This window comes from Zychaea mexicana, assembly GCF_025766255.1.
Source record: "Zychaea mexicana strain RSA 1403 chromosome Unknown BDB00scaffold_178, whole genome shotgun sequence".
Lineage (NCBI taxonomy): Eukaryota > Fungi > Mucoromycota > Mucoromycetes > Mucorales > Lichtheimiaceae > Zychaea > Zychaea mexicana.
In genome coordinates this window covers 21,215-43,433 of record NW_026516841.1, presented here as the reverse complement: position 1 = coordinate 43,433, position 22,219 = coordinate 21,215, and the positions used below count along the sequence as shown (strand labels likewise).

Genomic DNA, 22,219 nt, shown 5'->3' with positions numbered 1-22,219 from the left:
TTCTCCGCCATCCTTTAAAGAAGCCGCGCGCGACGCTAATAATTTTTTTTCTTTCTCTTCTTTTAACACCACTTTGTCGCCCTCTTCCTTCCTTGTGCCGGTTGTCCTCTTGTTCTGTTAAAGAAGTACAAGGACCTTTCATACTCTCGCATACATCTTCTTTCTCTCCCTCTGTTATTCCTATCCAATGTTTGTCCTCAAACGAGGTAACGCGTTCTCTCCTTGTCTGCTTCTATATTAGGAAGACGGGTGTGTCCTGCTTGCTCCTTCTTTATTGACGATACTCATACCTTTTTTATGTGCTAGACGGTCGCAAAGAGCAGGTGCACTTTGACAAGATCACATCGCGCATCAACAAGTTATGCAGCAATCTGGATTCCAAGTTCATTGACCCTCCTCAGATCGCGCAAAAGGTACATATAAGAAAGGGAACACATGCACCTTTGTTTCCTCCCGTCCTTTCCACTACGTATCCATAGGTCAGCTTCTAATGTAATGGAATTGCATTCTATAGGTCGTAACAGGCATGTACCAGGGCATCACCACCGTTGAACTTGATAACCTTGCTGCTGAAACTGCTGCGTACATGACCACCACGCACCCTGACTATGCTATCCTTGCTGCGCGTATTGCCGTGTCCAACTTGCACAAGGAGACCGACACTGACTTCAGCAAGGTTGTCCACAAGCTGTATCATCATGAGCATCCCCAGCTCAAGACCCAAAACCCGTTGGTTTCGCAAGAACTGTACGACATTTCGCAAAAGCACGCCGAACGAATTGATGCTGCCATCGATTATGAACGCGATTATGACTTTAATTTCTTTGGCTTCAAGACCTTGGAACGTAGCTATCTGATGAAGATCGATGGTAATGCTTTATATTCCCCTCCCCCACCACCCACCTTGCTCCTACCTCTACGTATACATGCACACTTTCTCGCTTTCGTTCATCAAAAAAATTAGAGAAAAAGATAATTCGTGCTGCTTACTAATCTTACAATCACTGATATATGATATTTATCACTTGTTGGGTGTCTATAGGTAGAATCGTCGAGCGTCCCCAGCACATGATTATGCGCGTATCGTTGGGCATCCACAATGAAGATATCGATGCTGCCCTCGAGACATATTACTACATGTCCAACAAGTACTTTACCCATGCCAGCCCTACCCTCTTCAACGCCGGTACACCGCGCCCTCAGCTTTCCAGCTGCTACCTGGTCCAAATGCAAGACGACAGCATTGAAGGTATCTACGATACGTTGACCACATGTGCCATTATCTCCAAGTCTGCAGGCGGCGTTGGTTGCAGTTTCCAAAAGATTCGCGCATCGGGATCGTACATTGCCGGTACGAATGGCACGTCGAATGGCATTGTCCCCATGCTGCGCGTGTATAACGACACGGCCCGTTTCGTGACCCAGGGAGGTGGCAAGCGTAATGGAAGCTTTGCCATGTATCTTGAACCGTGGCACGTTGACGTGTTTGACTTTTTGGATTTGCGCAAGAACTCTGGCAAAGAAGAAGTCCGTGCGCGCGATCTATTCTTGGGTCTCTGGGTGCCTGATCTGTTCATGAAGCGCGTCGAGGGCAACGGCGATTGGTCGCTGTTCTGTCCTAATGAAGCCCCTGGTCTTGATCAATGCTATGGTGAAGAGTTTGAACGTTTGTATATCAAGTACGAGCAAGAAGGCAGAGCCAGAAAGACTGTCAGTGCTCAAAAGCTTTGGTTTGCTGTCTTGGACGCGCAGATTGAGACGGGCATGCCCTACATGCTTTACAAAGGTAATACCTCCTGAAAATTAAATGCAACTTTTGAATCCTGCTATGGTCTACTAAGTCTGACTCATTGAAAAATAAATGTTGATAGATGCATGCAATGAGAAATCAAACCAAAAAAACTTGGGTACTATCACGGGCTCCAACTTGTGTACTGGTAAGAAACCGCTCTGCTTTTGCTATATTTTCTCTCGGCGTAATGCTCACTTGTGTAAACTCACTCTGTCATTTCTAGAAATCATCGAGTACTCGGCCCCTGACGAAGTTGCTGTCTGCAACTTGTCATCGCTTGCACTGCCCAAGTTTGTCAACACCGAAACATCAGAATTCGATTTTGAAAAACTACATGCCGTAACCAAAATTGTGACCAAGAACTTGAACAAGGTCATTGATGTCAACTACTACCCTGTTCCTCAAGCCAAGAAGAGTAACATGAGACATCGTCCGTAAGTATTTCTCTCTGTTAACCATGTCCATAGATATGATACTGATAAATCACACCTCATTTATGGCTATAGTATCGGTCTCGGTGTCCAAGGTTTGGCCGACGCCTTTTTGTTGCTTCGTCTTCCCTTTGACTCTCCCCAAGCAAGACAGCTCAACAAGGATATCTTTGAAACCATCTATCACGCTGCTCTGGAAGCTTCTTCTGAACTTGCCGAAAAGCTTGGCGCATACGAAACGTACGAAGGCTCGCCTGTCAGCAAGGGCGTCTTGCAACACGACATGTGGGACGTTCAGGGCTCTGACCGGTTGGATTGGGACGGCCTTCGTGCAAAGATTGCCAAGCATGGCGTTCGCAACTCTTTGCTTGTTGCCCCTATGCCAACGGCTAGCACAAGTCAAATTCTCGGTAACAACGAATGTTTCGAGCCTTATACCAGGTATGTCTTGCTTCTGATACACACGCAGAAAGAAGAAGCGTAAAGCTCATCAAAATTGTATCGTGTAGCAATATTTACACAAGACGTGTCATGAGCGGTGAATTCCAAGTAGTGGTACGTTGACCTTTATGATTGATCGATGTCCCCCTCGCCTTTTCTTACTTTTCAATCGCTAACTTAGCTTTTCCACCTTCGTTGTATACAAATTCAGAATCACCACTTGCTCAAGGACTTGATTGATCGTAATATGTGGAACGAGCAAGTCAAGAACATGATCATTGCCCACAATGGCAGTATTCAACAAGGTAAAGTACAGGCGATAGAGACAATAGACTTGATACAGTACTGTTGTGTTATTGGATTGCATACTAAGTGAAATTTGTATTAGTTCCTATGATTCCTGATGATTTAAAGAAGCTTTACAAGACCGTATGGGAACTCTCCCAGCGTGTTATCATTGACATGGCTGCCGATCGTGCTGCATTCATTGATCAGTCACAGTCGCTCAACTTATTTGTAGCGGAACCCAGCTACGGTAAACTCTCCTCCATGCACTTTTACGCTTGGAAGCGTGGTTTAAAGACTGGCATGTACTACCTCCGGTCAAGACCTGCCGTAGATGCTATCAAGGTATGAATATATCAAATCATACTTGAGTATGTCTTTTTGCTTAGAGACTAAGTTTTTTTTTCTCGCTCTATTCAGTTCACTGTCGACCAGCTTGCATTGAAGGATAAGGCCGATGATCCCAACGCACAAAAAGACGCAGAAGACAAGCTGGCTGCTATGCAATGCTCGCTTGATAACCGAGATGCCTGCATTAGCTGCAGCGGTTAAGCTAAACTACATTATAATTTTTCCTCTTTCGCTCAAAACCCCCATCTCCCTTTTAATAGTATTTCTTCTACATAGCATATATATTACTTCCCCTTCCCATCCGTCGTATATTTCCTCTCCCTCCTCTCTCTATCCCGTTCTCACCGGCCACACCTAAAAAAGACTTCTGTACATTTTTTTACATTACACTCACCACAACTCTCATGTTAAACAACAACTTACATTCAAATAAGAGCCCCGCATTTGTTGGCGACTGCGCCTCTATCTTGTTCTTCTTTACACATATACATAACTGATGGATCCACACGAAACAATCAAACTGTCCAAGCTTCTCTCGTATATCCTGCGTCATGGCGCTGCCAAGCATAAACTTGTGATGCGCCCTGATGGTTACATTCCTTTGTCAGATATCGTAAGTGATGGGGCTCTAAAATTTCCCCTTGCTGTTTGTTACTCAAAAAAAAACTTATATTAAACGCAAAAGTATACTAGCTTGCTTTAGCCAAATTCAAAAGCTATACACGAGAACAAATTGAACACGTTGTGCAAAAAAATGACAAGCAACGATTCGCAATGGCCGAGATTGATAATGTATGGATGATTCGGGCGAATCAAGGACATACTGTCAAGGGTGTGGATCAAGAGGAATTGCTCGAAAGAATAACAGATACGCTGCCTGTTGTGGTTCACGGGACGTCGTTGGACAGCTGGCAACAAATTCGACAACAGGGCCTTAGCCGTATGGAGCGGCATCATATCCACTGCGCCACTGGATTACCAGGTGAATCGGGTGTGATTAGTGGCATGCGGTCGACTAGTCAAGTCTACATTTATATCGACATGTCGAAAGCCATGGAGGGTAAGTATTTGACTATGTGACCAACCTGCTCATCATCGACGCACCCCAAGCTAACGGGCTTATCATAGACGGCATTGCATTTTTCCGATCGGCCAACAACGTGATTCTGACAGAAGGACAAGATGGCATATTACTTACAAAATACTTTAGCAAAGTAGTTGATCGTCAAGGCAAATCACTTTTTATTGACATCCAATGATAAGCCCCTTAGTCTTTCTTCTTTGGTTTACAAAACGAGAGAGAAAAAAAAGGGTAAAAAAAAAAGAAAAAAAGTTAAAGAGGAATACAGCAGGCCGGTATGTGCACAAGCGGTTATTTGGAAAGTTGAAACAAGCAAGAGGGGGCAGATATATAAGAATATGTTTTTTTAAAAACGCGTGAAAAAAAAAAGGAAGAAAAAAAGAAATAATATATATATGAGTGTGGGTGTTGTGATTGTGTATATATATATAAAATGGAAAAAAAGAAAAGACTAAGTTGGAGAGTTATAAAGAGAAAAGTTGGGAGGTGGGGTAAATGAAGCATGATCATCGTCTATGTTGAGTAGTCCTGTATGATTCGGCAGCTGTCATTGGGTCTTCAGGAACAGGGCCGCTGTAATCATCGGGAACGATTTGATGAGTTTGTGGTGGTGGTGGGGGTGGTGGCAGCGATTGCGATTGCGGTGCTAATTGTTGCTGCATCGATGATGATGATGATGAGGATGAGGATGGTTGCTGTTTTTGACGTGGATGCTGATATTGCTTAGAATATGCGACAGCAGATTGTTGTTGTGATGCTATGGATGATTGCGGTGGATACATGGCAGGATTCTAAATTGTCAAGTTAAACACCTAGTAGCTACTTATTATCGCCACCTATAAATGAGAGGTGTGGTGCTTACCTGGTACGCCGGATTGGACGCTGTGCGCATCATGCGCTGGGCGTTATTGGCGTACATGTCACCGGCTATCACCGGCTGCGACGCCGAGGCTGACATGCCGTAGTTGCCATGGTACTCAGCAGCGGAGGTGCTAGGTGTTGCCATTTGCTGAGCAGGCGGTGCGGGCGACTCGAGATAGTAGGAACGCACCGTTTGTCGTGAGGCAGAGCCGTTGCTGTAACCATATGCGTTATCTGTGTGCACCGCCGTTGGTGTTGCGGATGGCGTGGCATAATAGTACATGGAAGACGGTGCAACATTCCCAGCACCTCCAGCGTAATCGGTCTGCTGTTGCACTGGCGTGGCTGCTTGTTGCCTTAAAGGTTGATGCTGCGGTGGCTGTTGCTGCGCCTGAGGTGGCGGAAGCGGCTGATGCTGAGGTTGCAGTGATGGTGTCTGTTGTTGTGGTGGTGGTGGTGGTGGCGGATTCTGTTGTTGTTGTTGTTGTTGTGATGGTGGAGGTGGATACGTGGGTTGTGGTGGAGGGTAGCCTTGTTGTTGCGGCTGGTGCTGTTGTGGTGGAGGTGCTCCAGAAGTCGCAGTAGGAGTTGGCGCTCTCCCAGGTAGTGCAGATCCATAGTTTGGATAGAGCGAGTCATTCCCGCTCGGGGTTGAAGCAACAGTCGTAGGAGGAGGAGCGGCAGGGCCCGGCATCCCATAGTTGTCGTACATTGGCCTGCTGTTCAAGGGCTTACTGGTAGCTACGGGGTGTATCACCCCCGATGATACTGCTGCTGCTGCTGATGATGAGGATGGCGCCGGGGTCTGGCGAGGTGGGTAGTGTGACGGAAATTGGGTATCGATGGAAGACGGTGCAATGCTTTGTTGTGGATACGACGGCCGCTGGTTGCCGGTATCGGTAGGATGTGTGTTTGACGATGTCACTATCACCGGTGCACCGCTGCTGACGGTACCGCTGCTGTTACCGCCGGCCGTGCGCATGGCTGAGTTCATCATGGACGAGGCATCATCATACATGGACACAGGCGTAATCGGTGGTTGAGCAGGCTGTTGCTGTGACGGTGGTGCAGTCTGCGACGGTTGGGAAGACGAATGCCCAGCATTCATGTACACCGGTTGTGCCGGTATCCTCAGCGGTACTCGCACAAGCGGCTGATTGAGCGGTTGTGTAGGGAATTGAGGTTGTTGTGCTTTGGAAAGCAGGTACAAATATTGCTGATGGTACTGCTGATGCGCTGCCGCTGCTTGCTGCTGCTGTTGTTGCTGTTGTGATTGCTGCTGCCGTGTCATATCCTGAGGTAGTGTCCAAGCCTGTTGCTGTTGCTGTTGTTGTTGTTGTTGTTGTTGCTGCTGCTGCTGTTGTTGTTGTTGTTGTTGTTGCTGTTGCTGGTCTTGTGGCTGCAACATCGAAAGGCCAACGCTTTTGAGGGAAGCTTCGATCATCTTTTGTCGTTGCTGTTGTTCCTGTGCCTGATATACCGACTGCAGCTGGTTCTTAAAGTGGACCAATGCCACCTTCCACCTTCCGAACTCATCTTTGCCTACAAACAATCCAAAGTTCAAGACATCCAGAAACTCGAGTTCCATAATGTTCAGGTCAGTGACCTTCATTCCCGAAACATCAGACCACGTCTTGTTGGTAAATGTATTATCGTCGAGAAATTTGTTGGCTGGACAGAAACGAAGAGATGTACACAGTCAGGACCCATCAAATTCCCAAGAAAGAAATCAACCTATACTCCTTTAACACCTAGCTTTGCCATTATCATCCCCCCAAAACCTCCCAAATAAAAGTCATCAATCGCAATTTACCTAGCATCAGCGCAACTGTAAACAGACGGTATTCAGATCCTTCTGCACCTTGGATGTTGGGATTTTTTTGTAATAACATTGCAATGTACTTTAGTGAAAGCATCACCACCGATTCTGACAATTGTGTTGCATGTAAAATCTAAAGCAGTAATAACTGTCAGTAACTAGCAATACAAGACACAGAAACTCAAGTGACAAGTCTCTTATCTCTCTCATCCACCTTTAGCACACCCTCTTTCTCAAGTACCTGACGAGAGAACTTTTTAAACGCGCTACTCGTAGCATTTGCAATGTTTGCAGTTTCCCTACTTTGCATTGCATCTTGTTCGGCATGATTGGAGCCATCCGCAATCTTGGAAGCGCTGTGCAAGGCCATGACCGATGGCCGTCGAGCGTGCCACATTAGATATACCATGGACGAGGCAAACTCCGCCATTTGCGGAATGGTGAGTTGCAATGTCTGGTGTATGTCTGTTGCACTCGGTAAAGGTTCTGGTGGAGGAGGTTGTGGAGGTTGTTGTTGTTGTTGTTGTTGTTGATAGACGGGATGTCGAACAGCGGCAGCAGCAGAAGCGACGGCTGCTGCCTGTGAGGGCACAATCGGGTGTTGCTGTTGTTGTTGTGCTGCTGGTGCCATTGGGTGGTGAGCATGAGGATGGTGTGGGTATTGTTGACGCGGCGGTGGTGGTTGATGGTACATTGATCCAGGCATTACATTGTTACCACTATCCAGAGGCTGATGATGGTAGTGGGGGTACATTGGGCGCACGGATATATTATGGAGGAGGGGAAAAAGAAGAAGGGTTTGTTTGGTTTTTTCTATTTTGTTCAGGCTGCCTCCCAAAGGTTGTGTTGTGTGTATGTGCGTTGCCTGTATTGGCTATTGGTTCTCAAAAGTCCAAGTGGAGAAAAAAAAAAGTAAGGCGGCGTCCAAAAAACGGTTCCTTTGGACGATAATAGGTTTGAGGGAGAGACACAAAGTAAGAGGAGAATGGAATGTGGAGAGTAATGGAAGGGGAAGAAAAAAAGAGAAAGAGGAAAGTGGTATGGTTTATACAACAACAGAAAAAGTGTTTATTGAATCAGCACAGGTTGAAGAGCATGGACATTAAAAGTCTTGAAGGCGATAATGAAGCCTGCACCTCCCACTAGCGCGTCAATCGGTGACCGAGATGAGGCAGATAGTGTTGGAAAGACTGTCAGAGGCGAGAGTCTTTGTTTTCGTTGTGTGTTGCGGGCGTCGTTTGGGAACAACGGGAAAGTTGTTTGTTGTGCGGAAAGAGGAGAGAAGCAAGAATATAGAAAGGCCGAACACAACGCAGCACACTCCAAGTAGCAGCAGTTATTTTTATAGTACACGGTCGGGAGGGAACAGGCTCTGTAACCCGAACGGTGATAGTCAGATAATATTATTGCTGTAAGGTATCATACACGCTCTTTTTTTAGACAGCCCTTATTGTTATTATTGCTTTCTGCCAAGCCAGACAAACATGGTGCGACCTGGGCTACTTGTCCATCACTCGCGCAATGCCGAGACTTGGACTCGCCTTGATGTACAGCCCAGTAGCCCAGCCAGCCCTCTCCTTTCTCTTTCTCTTGCCGATGATAGTGATGATGAGGATGATATATACGTGTCACTCGTTGCGAATATGACTCCCTTCTCTACGTATCGTCTTGTCTGCTTGCAAGGGATGGTGATGGCGAGGTGTGGCACCCGAACCCTATATCTCATGTTAGTGCCATACTCCTCAATCTAGAGCACAACCACAAACATACAAGCGGATGTTGTCCCGGTAGCCTGCTTTAATGATAGATGTGTGGTGGTGGGTGTCGTCGCCTATGATGGAAAAGGGTAGTGTGCAAGTAGCTAAGCTCAAATGAGCCACTCACTTCCAAGCAGGGCTGCTAAGTAGCAAGCTGATAGACAGGCTGATAAGCAAGAAAGCATATGTGGAAATATGTAAGAACAGACACATGCGATCAACTGATGGCTGCTGCTCTTGTTACCGGGGGCATCGCTTCCATTGCAGGTACAAGTGACTCTATAGACAACTGCCAACCGTTAATCCACTATGGCAAGAGGCACATGTGAAGAAAGAAAAGAAGCAGCCAAAGCTGGGGTTGTTTGTGTCACCGGCCGCTCGCTCTCTCTTCGTGAGCTTTTTTTGATACTCCAACCCCCAACCATCATCATAATATTCTCGCTCTCTCTTATTTCCATTTTCATAAACGCGCTTTGCTCCCTTTCTACTTCACACACATCAACGATACAAAAGGGCCCTTGTGACATAGAGACAAGAGAAAGCCTTCTGCTTATCCGTACACAGCTATAAATATATCTCCTTGCAACAAGACCATTCTCCCCTGATCCTCTCTTCTCTTTTGTTCCCTTCTGTCTCCCCCTAGCAAGAACAATCCATTGTTATGGCAAATATACTTTCAAGCGAGTTCCTCCCCGAGGAACAGCTCAAGAACTTGAAGCTGTACAAGTACTCTGCTGTCGACAAGTCCTTCACCACGCGATTCTTTCTTAAGCATTATTGGGAATGGACCATTACTCTCTTTCCCATGTGGATTGCGCAAGTATACTGCTGATTCTTCTTCTCTGGGTGCTTGCGTATGCTTATGGCGCGTTTGCCTATTCGACCTTTGACAGAAGGTAATATAAGCTAACGTTGCTGTTTCTCACTTGCTAATAGACCCAACCTGATCACACTCATTGGCTTGTGCTTTATGGTCATTAGCGTCGCCCTGACCGTTGTTTTCGCCCCAGAAATGGATGCAGAGGGCGGACCGCGATGGTTATATTACGGGTAACGTTATACAGATCAAAAAATACAGATGCATCAAGCACGGTCCCCACCCTATTTTAGTGATAAAACGTCATACTCAGATCAGCAGGTGTATAGAGAGACTTACCGTTCTTTTCAACTCGATAGATTCGCTGCCTCGCTCTGGCTCTATAGTACCTTTGACAATGTCGACGGTAAGCAAGCTAGACGCACGGGTACCTCTTCACCGCTTGGCGAACTGTTTGATCATGGATGTGATGCATTGAACACCTCGTTTGCTGCCTTGTTGCAAGCTGCTGCACTGGGTATGGGCCATTCCCTCGGAAGCGTCATCTTATACAGTATTGCCATGTTTGGATTCTACTTGTCGACTGCCGAAGAGTACCATACTGGCACTTTGTACCTGGGCTATATCAATGCACCTACAGAGGGTGTTATTGTCTCATGTGTTGTGTTTATCCTTTCAGGCACCTATGGTAAGGTCCCTTTTTCAGGTTGAGTGGATCAGCAACAGTAGATTGAGAAAGTGGTAATTGCACAAGTTGCGTGCACAGGGGATGCAAAAGCAACTACGAGGTTCTGATATTGGGAGGCACATGTGGTTTGTTTGCTTCTATCTTTTCTCAGGACCATCCATGTGGCAACTTCCCCTTGGTCAAGTCGTGCCGCAGTCATGGTCCCTGCCATCCGTTCTTGCGACGATGCCCTTGTGTCATGTGATTATCTCCTTCATTGCTTTCATGTTTTTATTCACGCATGTTCCCGTGTGGTATGTTGTTTTGTTTGGGTGGATCAATGAAAGCATGATGATAGGGACTCTGCTAGGAGAGGGGAACTGATGACCATTGTAAAACAGCTTTTTCGCCATGTACAAGGCCTGCCGCAAGAACAACAAGCCCTTTGTGTCGACCATGATTGTTGAAAACTTCCCCATCACCATCTACTGCGCTGCGTTCTTTTTCTGGGTCGCCTCTCCGTACTCGTTCATCCTCTCCCATCACCACTACATTCTCTACACACTGACGACAGGTATTGTATTTGGTCGTATGGCGACCAAGATCATCCTAGCCCATCTCCTCAAGACTCGATTCCCTCGGTTCACAGTACTGCTACTTCCTCTTATTGGTGGTGCCATCATCAGCAACTTGCCAAGCGTCCTTGATATGTGAGTATAAACAGTTATTTTACTTCTTACAACATAGGGTTGCTGATCTGTCATCTATACATGCAGTCCCCCAATCTTTACCCCCGAAACCGAGTACTACTATATATGCGCATATTTTGCATTTGCGTTGGTGGCATACTTGCGCTGGGCCGTGCTTGTCATCAACAGCTTCTGCTCGTACCTGGGCATCCGATGCCTTGTAATTCCACGACAAAAGAAGAACTAGGTGTTCTGCCTATACATACATGTATATTCATTTTTATAAGAAAACAGAAAAAATTATATAGAAACGTATATAATAGTAACTTTATATTATCTGTTAGAGGGCCTTAAAAAGGAAAAGATAATATTCAACTGTACAATGCTTCAAAATCTCCTTCAATTTGCTTCAACGCAGAAGTGCACATAGACAAATATATATCCCTAAATTTCTTTCAACTCATTTTAGGGGGTTTCAAACTCCTGGCCAGCTGGCCAAATTTCGCTAGATAGAACCGAATTTCGCCAGCTGGGATAGTTTTTTTTGCCAGCTGGGTCAATGCTATCTGGTCAATTCTATCCGGTGCTGGATAGAGCATCGAGCCGTTCCTGTCAACTTGTCCAAATCCACACATTTGAAGTTTTTGTCTCGACAATTTGTAATCTCACCTAATGCCTAAAACATCCGACCGCCAATGGACTCTTTCTCAAGTAGACACTGCAATAATGTTCTGCATGGCGCGTAAAGTGCATTTCCGCTGGAACTCAAAGGAAGAAAAAGCTGCACGTAAACGCCTTTAAAAACTGGCGAAGATCAAGGCTGGCATCCTTTGCCACCAACATTTGAACCCTCCGCGAAGTATTGCCAAGCTCCAGGAGAACCGCAATTTTTTTTTCAAATGGTCTACCAAAGAGTTCAAAAAGATTGTTCGGATGAACAAGAAGTCATTACGCAAGTTAGAAGCATTGGTGACAGATACACCTACTTTCCGTGAGAGGTCGGGTCAACAAACGCCTGTATGGATTCAGCTTGCTATTGCTCTAGAGTACTTAGCTCACAGTGGTACGGGTGCCTCGGTTGCCCAACTTGCGCGTGAATGGGGGGTTGCTGCCGGAACTATATCCTTGTTCAACGACAGAATCCATGAGGCCATCGACTCTATGGCACCGACATTTATCAAGTGGCCAGACACAGAAAAGCGTCGAGCCATGTCAGCACGAATCTAAGAGCTGCATGGCTTCCCCCATGTTGTTGGGTTTGTCGATGGTACGCATGCTATCTTTTTGCAAATGCCTGCTATTGATGATCCTCGTATTTTACTCGCAAGTGCACCTAAGCGCTGAACGTTCAGGCTATATGTGATGATCGCCGATTCATTTGGTTTCTTCAAACAGGATGGCCCGGTTCCGTTAGTGACTCTGCGGCATTCAAGGACACTTCTGTTGTGGCTCGAGAGCAAGACTATTTCACCAATGATGATATTTGATTGGTAATGCTGGATATGCTTTGAGCATGGGGTTGCTCACACCTTACAGACAGCTGGACACCGAAGGAAACGAACGAAATACAATGTTTAATGAAGATATTGCTTCAGCGCGCGTTGTTATCGGAAACACCTTTGGTATTCTGAAAAACCGTTAGCAATGCTTAAAAAGAGTGCATTTTCAGGTCAAAAAGAACGGAGACATGCCGAGGGTGATAAGGGCTATTGGTGTCACCGTGTGTCTTCACAACTTTTTACTTGTAGAAAATGACGAGTGGCCTGCTGATCAAGCAGCCGATAATACTAGAGTGGAGCGCATCGAACCATCAGTGAACGATAATACACAGCATCACAATGGAGAGAAAAGATTAATGATTTCATTTCGTGTCAAAGAGATTGATAGCATTTATAGGATACGGATGTAGCGCATTAATTTTATATTTGATTAAAGTTCGTTCTGAAAAAACTCATCCAAGAGATCACGGATCTGATCTTTATCCATTCCACCAAGAGCCAAGTCGCGAACGAAGTTTGCTTTGGTGGTAAGCTTCAATTTGTCGCAGTCGAAATCGAGACGAGCCTGCAAATGAGCTCTCTCCATTGAAAGTTTCTCATTTTCCAACTGGAGACGCCTCTTTTCAAGCTTCAAATGCTCTCGTTCCGTTTCGGCGTAGGTGGCTGCAAAGTCCCGTTTCTTGGTGCGCTTTGGGGGCTCATCATCTTCTTCTTCTGACACGGGAAGCGATGATTCTCGAGAAGGAGCAAGCGCAGGAGCAGAGGTCGAGAGAGCACGAAATTGTCTGCGCGTCAGACTCGAGGCAGGACTTGGTGTATCACGGACGAAATCATCCATGTCCTGCAACATTTGATCAAGATCCTCTGGTTGCAGTCTGTCACTTCGTTCGGGCTCGTTTTCTTCATGTTCAAAAGCTGGTGTACCTGGAACTGTCGAGGTTTCAGGTACCAAGGTAGATGCTGTGACACCATCAAACTCTCCCACAAGGATCGGATTGACGTTATGCTTCTTGCCAAACAAAGCATCCATCCGCGCAAAGCAAGGACATTCGTACTCCTTGCGGTCATCAATCGTCTTTAGTCCGGCCTTGATGTGATTTGGCTCAAGATCATATCCGGTGGCTTTTCTGGATGCTCTTTCTTCTGCCTTGTACTTGTCTTTTAAAGTTGAGAACCGGCCTTTGGCCGATTTTCCAGTCCAAGGTTGAAGATGATTGGGGATGTTGACATGTTTGTTGACATATCCCGCGTGAAGAAGTCCAGTGGTAGGCTTCAACTTCTTACCACCAACCGGCTTGCCTTTGGCAGCATTACCTGTCAATAGGTCAAAATTCCCCGGTTTCTCAAGCCTATCAACCATTGCTTCGTAGTGCTCTTTGGTTGTGCGCTTGTAAGCAGTAGTTTTTTCTTGGCCTTGTGCATTACCACCCGTCTCTCCTTCGTCTTCTGTTACACCTTCGCATTTTTCTTCTTCTTCACGGTCTTGGTCCCCTTCTTCAGTTCCAGAAACATCGCGCGAATCGGACGCCTCATTGGAGGGATTATTCACGACAACGCGAACCTTGCGTTTGGCTGCGGGGGCAACAGGTGCATTGGAATTACTGCCAGTTGCCGAATTGCCACTGTTAGCGTTTCTTTTTCTTATACAGTTGCATTCAGGAGCTGGTTCTTATCATTGTAGTTTCAGAGGTGGAAGTAGATTTGGGTGTAGCCACTGATGATTAGACAATAAAAGAAAAGACGCGTATGTGTGTTCGGGACAGTCTATCGCGAAATTTAGCCAGCTGGCCAGGAGTTTGAAACCCCCTAATTACCTATTTTCTTATATTCTGATCACTCAAGTTCACAAGGAGGAAATGTACACTAATCCTGTCAGGGGGTAGTTGCTAATATATAACCTGGTCGGACATCAGGCCGATGGCTCCGCATTATACATCCTAGTAAGAGCGATGCATCGATACTAACAATGTTTTCAATCAAGTGCTCTATGTAGCAATCATGACCCAGCCAACTTCATTAGTTTTGGTGAAGCTTATTACTAATATCGTCGGAGATGTCCGGCACGGATGTGTCCTGCTGTATCTTTTTCATTTTGAGCCTTGCTGATATACGCGACCAGTCCCAGGTCCAAATGACCTCTTTTCATGGGGTGCCGTTGTATTTTGTATAGTCTGATGACAAGGCTCGTAAATGGCTTACTCGAGAAGCTGCGAGTCATGAGGAACTGCTTCGTATGCTGCCTTCTTGGTGGATCGCTTTACAACAACATAGACTGTTTTAGCACATACAATATAACAACGACACAAAATAGCAAAAGTGCTTATCACAGCAATGGAATAGATGTTCTGCTTGGCAATAGATTATTATATGAGACAGAAGCATATAGTGATAGTCTTAATAACAAGCAACTATGCTGGGTATATATGATTAAGCTTGTCTCTCCGGAGCTTTCAGAGTCGCACTATTTAAGAAACCAGACATGTCAGGACGAAAAGCATGGAATTCTTTAGGACCCTACATTCGTGGGCAATTTCAAACGTCAATCTCACGAGCACGACCCATCATCAATCCAAGCACCGGCAAATCAACAAGTGACTACGTCGTCACGGAAGCAACAGTCGACCACGTGAAGGAAGCGCTAGTCAGTGCTCGCCAGGCACAAGCAAGTTGGCAATCGACAAGCGGTAGCGAACGACGCGATGCACTTTTAGGCTGGGCCGATGCACTTGCACGTAATCGGGATGCAATGACTGATCTTGAACGATTGCAAACGGGCAAACCACGCGAGGATGCCGAATACGAAATAAACGACACGATCGAATGTATGCGATACTTTGCTGGCTATGCCGACAAGCTTTTTGGTCACTCGATGGTGGACAACACCTTGCACTCGATCACACTGCGCGAGCCTTATGGCGTCGTGGGACTGGTAGTCTCGTTCAATTACCCACTGATGCTCGCAGGATGGAAACTATCACCAGCGCTGGCCGCTGGCAATTGTGTCGTGCTCAAACCAGCACCGCAGACTCCATTGACTGCTTTGGCACTTGCTGACTTGGCCACGGATATTTTACCTCCAGGTGTGCTTAGCGTACTTCCCGGAGACGCCGAGGTTGGTCGAGCTGTGATGGACGGCGTAGACAAGGCAAGCTTCACCGGATCCACCCGTGCAGGACAAGCGATTATGCAGCAGCAGGCACAACGGCTCACGCCTTTGACCCTGGAATGCGGTGGCAAAAATCCAGTCATCGTGCTCAAAGACGCCGATATCCAAGAAGCAGCAGGACACGTAGCCCTTGGAGCTTTCTCTAACGCTGGACAGAATTGTTGTGCCGTTTCTCGCGTGCTTATCGAACGATCTATTCACGATGCATTTGTCGACGCAGTGATACAGGAAATGGATCGGGCTGTCTACGGCCCTCTAATCGATCAAAACCAATACAACCGTGTGCAAGACTACCTTCAACAACAAAAACCAGCCCATGTTGGCACAGCCCCATCAACGCAGCAAACAATTGGGGGTGGATTCTTTGTTCCTGCGACACTATTCACGGACGTACCGGATGATGCACCATTGGCGACTGAGGAGATTTTTGGTCCAGTGCTGAGTGTCCTGGAACCCTTTGACGACATTGATTCGGCAATTCAACGCGCCAATAAGTCGCCATATGGTCTAGCTGCGGGTGTGTTTGGAAAGAATCAACGGCAGACACATCATGTCGCTTCCAAGTTGCGCACAGGATATGTCTGGGTCAACACTTACAACATCATGCCTCCGTACAACCCATTTGGTGGTCGTAAATTGTCGGGCATTGGAAACGACCTTGGCCAAGCTGCTTTGGATGAATTTACATTTGTAAAAAGTGTTGTTACTGGCTTATAATGATGTACGATTTTCTACATGTACTTTATATATATATATTTTTAATTACAACATTTAACCATTTCTCATACAATTTCTTGCTTCGCGATGCTGAGAACCATACGTTTCCGAATCAATTCCATGTCAGCCTGAGTAAAATCCATATGGTTCTGTCTTGACAGTCGTTCCGCAAATGTACACGTAAAGACACCACAGTCGTGCATGTTGGCTTGCAGTGGGATGCCTCGTGCCTCGCCAGTTTCCCATCCTGACATATTTAATGACTGTTTCTTTTTATCCTGGTGCTCATCAGCAAGATATTTCAGTAATAACTAAACAAAAAGCTGATTTAGTAACAGCTTTGAGAATATAAGCTTTAGAAGGAATTCAATCACATCTAAACACTGTATGGAAAAGTACCTGCAATGTAGCACGATGAGAGCCACCCATTGAGTCGTATACGGTTATTTTCTTGTGCTTCATATCAATCATGCCCAAAGTCCAATGATACGCGTAGTTGATAGGCACGAATAGCAGATCTTTGGCGAAAACATCGACCTGTTTTTATCCGTAAATATGTGCAACCCATGAATGGCAGGATTTTCAGTTGACAGTTACCCTTTTTGTCCATCGTCGCACTTTTGCATATCCCTGATCTCGCAATGTTGAACAGAAGAATGTGTTGTAGCAATGCACACTTGGTAACTTCTTTTCCGCGGCATCTTCTGATCGCGAACGGTCGGCAATGAGTTCCATATAAAAGTTGATAATCTTTTTATCTCCCAAATTAGCATGTATGCTCGCTGCTACCATAAAAATCTATTGATCTTCTTATTTTTCTCAATGAGCTGCCTTTTACCTCGTCGTTTAGCCACACTCCAGGCCTTAACTTTTGAATATCGCTATATTGGACAATGGCGGTCTTTAATTGTGCAAGTTCTCGTGAGCTCGTGTTTCGCATAATATTTTCCACCTAGCAAGAAGTTCGGTCAACAAAATCCCTTCAGCTAACACCAGTTTTGCCAGTATCAAGAAATACATTAGTTACCAAAGCAGCTTCATCATCAGTGAGTGGTTTCACAGATGGCGCTTTGGCAAGCGAGGTTTTCTCATATAAATCATCCCATTTTTTTGCCAAAGGACTCTACAGGATCGATGAGCACAATTCAAAGGATACTAGATCAGTCACACCACAAAAACTATGTATTTGCGAAAACAGCTCTTCTTTTACCTGTATTTTCTCTAATGCCGCCTTTTTCGCAGCAAGGTACTACAATATTTTTTCAACATGGTTATTAGATTTCTCACTCTCGCTAGTTTCCACTTTCACATATAAAAACCATTATACATAAGCATTGTACCTCTTTCGTAAGCGTTCTACTCTCTACCGGCGCCGGATCGCTTTTGTTTTGTATACTTAAGCTTTGTAAATCTTCCAAAAGATCATCGATTGACGGCGAAGATGGCTCATCGACGATCGTAATAGCACTTTCGATCGACGTTCCGGATAGTACTGAATCGTTGCGCGTGGAGTTGTTTTTTGGTATATGACTCTGAGCATTCGAGCGATCCATTGTGTGGTTTACGGAAGTTATGTTGTTGTTGGTAGAAGAAAGAGAATTCGATTGTCGTGCTGACATTATCAAGATCAGAGTTTAGACCTTTTTTTTCGTACTGTGTTAATGGAACTCCCCATTCTATTAAAGAATGACGTAAAATAACTTACAATCACCGTGATTTCGTTTTAAAGTTTTGTTTGGTCTGGAAAACGTGGAAAAGTCGACAGGCGCAGGGCGGATCTCTTTCATTATATTTTTTGCAGGAAAAAAAGCAGTTAAGAACGACAAAGGAGACACCAACCTTTTCTGGGTTTCAACAGGTTCAACACTGTATGCAAGGCATTGTTTCAGGTGTTAACAAAAAAATCGCTCAATACTATAAAAAAATAGATTAAAAGACATAGCAGATGCATTTTTTACACTCTATCGAGAAGTGCCAAAGGTCTCTATGAATAAAGATATTGGAACCTAGTGATCAAAGAACATTGGACACCCTAGATCCTCGGGTTTCTTACTGCATGAGTGGTCCAGTGATAATTTCATTGAGCATCCGATAAGCGAAGTTCCTCACCTCTGTTGATGCGTAACACAAAACTACCAAAACCTTGCAAAGGTGCAAAACAGAGAAAGAGACACGTAAAGAAAGAAATTTAAAACTAATAATGAGCTTTTCAGGTTTGTCAGCTTCGAAGGAAAAAGTGCGTATGGAGCTGTAGCAGCAATCGAGTATGCGATCGTTGTTCTAGACTCAAAATTGAATGCCTTCAATCGGACGACAATAATGAGTACCTCGAAGAAAGTACCGAACTCATGGGGCTCGATGGATTCCAAGAAACACAACGCTGGTGCACCGACCTAATTCAGCTAGACGCACAGCTACAGCAATTAGATTCAATGAAAACCCAAGTGGTACGACTGTTGTTTCCAAACAACCAGGAACAACAGTTTCAACAAGTGCAGCAGAAGCAACAGGCGTCGACCCAATGGCAACTCAGCATTGTCAACGGACTCATTCAACTCGACACACGAATTGAAACCGTAGAAGATTTCATTCAGTTTACACAAGCGTCGCTTCGTTATCTTTCGCCTTTCAAGGGATTATTTAAGCAAGACCCCATACGCTTTGAGAGTACGTCGATCAGCACCACGCTCGGTCTTGGAACAGTACTCCAACGCAATGTGCTGTCGAAGCCTCGTAAAAAACGATTTGCAATGATCGGCTATGACGACGAAAACAGCAATGCATATTGTGGAGGTGCATCCATCCCATTCAACCATCGAGCCATCATGGACCACATTATCCCACTTTATCTGGAGCATTGCAATATCCTCACGGGCCACGTGCACACGCCAACTTTTCTCAATCACTATCACAGCCTTGATGATCCAACGGAGTGCCCTATTGTCCTCGCTGTATGCATCGATGCACTGGTCTCAATCCGCCATGTACTCAAATATACGCCCATACAAAGACGACTTATGGCTGAAGAATTCTACAGCAAGTTCATAGACCTACTGTTCGAACTTTATGAAGACCCGGAGCGCAAACTGGATATTGTAATTGTGACGAGTCTCGTGGAAGCGTATCTGACAGATGCACTTTTGAACTATGTAGAATCCCGTCGACTAGTCGCAGTGGCGTTACTTATCTGCGCGGAACTGGAAGTCGAAGAGCATAACATGAATCGTGTAGAGCGCGCTCTTTTCCAACGACATCGTATGTATCTGGAAACATGCAACCGGGCATTCGATATGTATTTTGAAAATAAGATCAATTTCACAATACCGGACCGAATGCTCAAGTTGGACATTTTGGAAGACGAGCCGGAAAAGACACAGCAATTCGTTCAATTGTACAATTACATTTTTGGCCTCCTCGGTATCCCATACATATCGACGATCATGGTAAGCCCGTATCATATTTGAATTCGTTTTTTTTGGAGCAAAATGATGTGTATGGTTGCTAAATCACTGATGGTAATAGGGACAAATTAACGCAATATTCTATGGGAAGCCTTGCGAATTAATGTTGGAGGACATCTTACAATACGAGCCTATTGTTCTTGATTGGTGGAAGGACCTTCCAGCTGAGCTACGTATCTGTGAAGACCCGTTCGACCCAATGGTGTACACACTTGTTGAGAAAGAGCTGTCGCCATTACAGCTCTATCCAATCATTGCCCTGCACCTTCTGACTGGCGTTCTCGCATCATCGATCCTACAGCCTCAATTTGTCCCATCCTCTTCAAAAAATACCATTTCCATGAACGTCATATTAGCGGTGCGGGAAAAGCTAATGAAGCTTGCTCTCAACTCAAGTAAAGTTCTGATTCACTCTTTGAAATGGAACTGGGGTTTGGATTCATCTGAAAATCCATCGTGTAAGTCACTTAATAATGTTGTGCTGAGGTAGTATAAAGAAAACTCACATACAGCTTCAAATAGTCTCGTTGTGTTTAATGACCCACGTTCTTTACTGTCTCGAGAAACTTGGCCATTGCGCAGACCTGCCGTTTCCTGTAGAGCTATTGCACATGATGAAGGAAGATTTCAACTTGAAGAAGAAGGCTCTATTGCCGGCCGACCATCAAGTCCCGTCAACTTCTTCTTTGGTCACTTCCTACTTAGAAAATACGAATCTTCCTACAACACATTTACTATATGAGCAATATCCGCTACCGGGATTAGCAATGCTGTCTGATATACTCATCTCATCTTTCAATCAGTTAGATCGAAGATATGTCAATATTACGATTTAGCTAAACATGATATCCTTCCGTCGTCCACATCCACACCTTTTGTAACTTCGAGATGCATAACAATGTTTCTGATACTTCCATCTATAATCAGTCAGTTATTGTAGAAATAGCAGCTTAAAAAATAGTCGGAAAAGACCAAAATTATGCAAATTTCTAAAATCAAGTATGTTTTCTGCTAATGACTACTCATATCAGTAAAAGGAAATTGTATGTAATCTGAATAACACACATCTGTGTAACGGGTGTTGGATGTTTGAAGGGCCATTATTTGCAGCTTCTATACGGTTTTATAGTAACAAATTCTGCATGTTGTTATAAATCTTCTTCCTCAAACGGCTTTTCTGAGGACTGTAACTGTCGTTAGAGCTTGACTTAGATGAGCTACTGATGCCTTGATTAGCAACTAAAGTGGTAGCCCAGCCACTAGCCGGTTGGAATGCTTCGGGAAGGAGCCAGCCTCCTTTATCTGATGTAAATACCCAACCTCCACGCTTATGTGAATGACTGAACTTGATATTCTTAGCGGCCCTTGGAAATGATACAATTATGTAAGGCATTAATGCAGATACGAATCGGCTATTTAATGATGAACTATTTATTGCTTTCAAGCAGCTTTTACTTACTGTTTTTCGCTGTATGAATCTCGCTTGGATGTAATTCTACTATAGAGATGACAAAAAGTAGCATGTAGTTAGACAAACGTTATCAAGAACCACCGCTTTGTTGTTATTCCTTCCTACCAATATTATAATAGACCTACTCGGACACACTCTGTAATACATGCGTCATATAAAGTTTCAAGTTTAGCCAGATATGTACAAAGGGAATCAGTGTGAATATTGTATAGAACAACCAGATCGGTCTTCTGTTCTACTCTACCTCGATATCTAAATACAATGTGAGCATTTTGTTCATTCCAAAGACAAAAATAAAACCATTGCTATCCCAGAGTATCACTTACACTTTTACTGTATCTGATCGACGATTTAATAGAAATATTAGTGTTGTGTTAGCAAAAGAAGGAGACGATGAGTTTTATTAAGTGTTATTAAGTAATCGTACCTGCCAAGTGAAAGTTCCTATCGTAATATATAAGGAATTAAACGGTGAGCAAAAAAAAAGCGCAAGTAGAATATTTTGTATCGTGCTCACCCATATATCGGTATCCAGTAGTGTTTATTCTGTCTACTATATTCTGATGCACTCGTATTCCATTCTATACCAACGTCATTGCAAAGATCTTTTTCAGCAACGTGTCATAGCTATAGCAGCAGATAGTGCTGAAAAAAAAGAACCACACTTGCATCTATTTCTTCTACCGTAGTCCCAGATGCCAATATTGACTTTGAAGTCATATCAACTGAGACGTTGTACGCATTAGCATAAAGTATAGTTTTTTAGGACAGATAGATGCGATCCACTGGAACGTTGTTTCCTTATCATTGCCATGATAGCTTAAGAAACGTTCATACCTAAATATATTCAATGGGAAATAAAGTAAGTGTCAGTATATGGAATGATGCAATCATCGTTGCACGCACGCATATAT

At 44.7% G+C, this 22,219-nt stretch overlaps 8 protein-coding genes across 8 annotated transcripts; 5 read left to right on the top strand and 3 right to left on the bottom strand.

Annotated features, from left to right (window-relative positions):
- Positions 1-187: 187 nt before the first annotated feature.
- BDB00DRAFT_879522 (ribonucleotide reductase) lies at positions 188-3,501 on the top strand (the record flags this gene model as incomplete). The annotated part of the gene is made up of 11 exons (XM_053127876.1): positions 188-206; positions 307-413; positions 515-869; positions 1,043-1,786; positions 1,872-1,937; positions 2,016-2,226; positions 2,299-2,664; positions 2,733-2,778; positions 2,876-2,969; positions 3,053-3,294; positions 3,370-3,501. 11 exons carry the CDS (start codon positions 188-190, stop codon positions 3,499-3,501), a joined length of 2,382 nt encoding a protein of 793 aa, XP_052972838.1.
- Positions 3,457-4,723, top strand: BDB00DRAFT_191718 (RNA 2'-phosphotransferase, Tpt1). Its single transcript, XM_053116414.1, has 3 exons — positions 3,457-3,913; positions 3,994-4,360; positions 4,429-4,723. Exons 1-3 carry the CDS (start codon positions 3,797-3,799, stop codon positions 4,557-4,559), a joined length of 615 nt encoding a protein of 204 aa, XP_052972837.1. The 5' UTR covers positions 3,457-3,796; the 3' UTR covers positions 4,560-4,723.
- Positions 4,689-7,168, bottom strand: BDB00DRAFT_191560 (uncharacterized protein). The gene is made up of 3 exons (XM_053116413.1): positions 7,056-7,168; positions 5,244-6,976; positions 4,689-5,172 (listed from the first exon to the last, which is right to left on the bottom strand). Exons 2-3 carry the CDS (start codon positions 6,852-6,854, stop codon positions 4,888-4,890), a joined length of 1,896 nt encoding a protein of 631 aa, XP_052972836.1. The 5' UTR covers positions 6,855-6,976; positions 7,056-7,168; the 3' UTR covers positions 4,689-4,887.
- Positions 7,169-7,173: 5 nt separating this feature from the next.
- BDB00DRAFT_859685 (uncharacterized protein) lies at positions 7,174-7,996 on the bottom strand. Its single transcript, XM_053125947.1, has one exon. The coding sequence runs from the start codon at positions 7,813-7,815 to the stop codon at positions 7,243-7,245; it is 573 nt and encodes a 190-aa protein (XP_052972835.1). The 5' UTR covers positions 7,816-7,996; the 3' UTR covers positions 7,174-7,242.
- Positions 7,997-9,231: 1,235 nt separating this feature from the next.
- Positions 9,232-11,453, top strand: BDB00DRAFT_859668 (CDP-alcohol phosphatidyltransferase-domain-containing protein). The gene is made up of 6 exons (XM_053125946.1): positions 9,232-9,634; positions 9,755-9,868; positions 9,995-10,323; positions 10,475-10,616; positions 10,704-11,012; positions 11,079-11,453. Exons 1-6 carry the CDS (start codon positions 9,480-9,482, stop codon positions 11,236-11,238), a joined length of 1,209 nt encoding a protein of 402 aa, XP_052972834.1. The 5' UTR covers positions 9,232-9,479; the 3' UTR covers positions 11,239-11,453.
- A 3,100-nt stretch (positions 11,454-14,553) lies between these two features.
- On the top strand, positions 14,554-16,379 carry BDB00DRAFT_859659 (Aldehyde/histidinol dehydrogenase). Its single transcript, XM_053125945.1, has one exon. It carries the CDS (start codon positions 14,970-14,972, stop codon positions 16,371-16,373), a length of 1,404 nt encoding a protein of 467 aa, XP_052972833.1. The 5' UTR covers positions 14,554-14,969; the 3' UTR covers positions 16,374-16,379.
- Positions 16,380-18,368, bottom strand: BDB00DRAFT_859657 (uncharacterized protein). Its single transcript, XM_053125944.1, has 8 exons — positions 18,079-18,368; positions 17,714-18,013; positions 17,584-17,622; positions 17,401-17,496; positions 17,212-17,325; positions 16,971-17,123; positions 16,773-16,910; positions 16,380-16,684 (listed from the first exon to the last, which is right to left on the bottom strand). The coding sequence occupies exons 2-8, from the start codon at positions 17,990-17,992 to the stop codon at positions 16,439-16,441; spliced, it is 1,065 nt and encodes a 354-aa protein (XP_052972832.1). The 5' UTR covers positions 17,993-18,013; positions 18,079-18,368; the 3' UTR covers positions 16,380-16,438.
- Positions 18,369-18,492: 124 nt separating this feature from the next.
- On the top strand, positions 18,493-21,101 carry BDB00DRAFT_859643 (uncharacterized protein). The gene is made up of 4 exons (XM_053125943.1): positions 18,493-18,524; positions 18,587-19,816; positions 19,896-20,292; positions 20,357-21,101. Exons 2-4 carry the CDS (start codon positions 18,722-18,724, stop codon positions 20,668-20,670), a joined length of 1,806 nt encoding a protein of 601 aa, XP_052972831.1. The 5' UTR covers positions 18,493-18,524; positions 18,587-18,721; the 3' UTR covers positions 20,671-21,101.
- Positions 21,102-22,219: the final 1,118 nt, after the last annotated feature.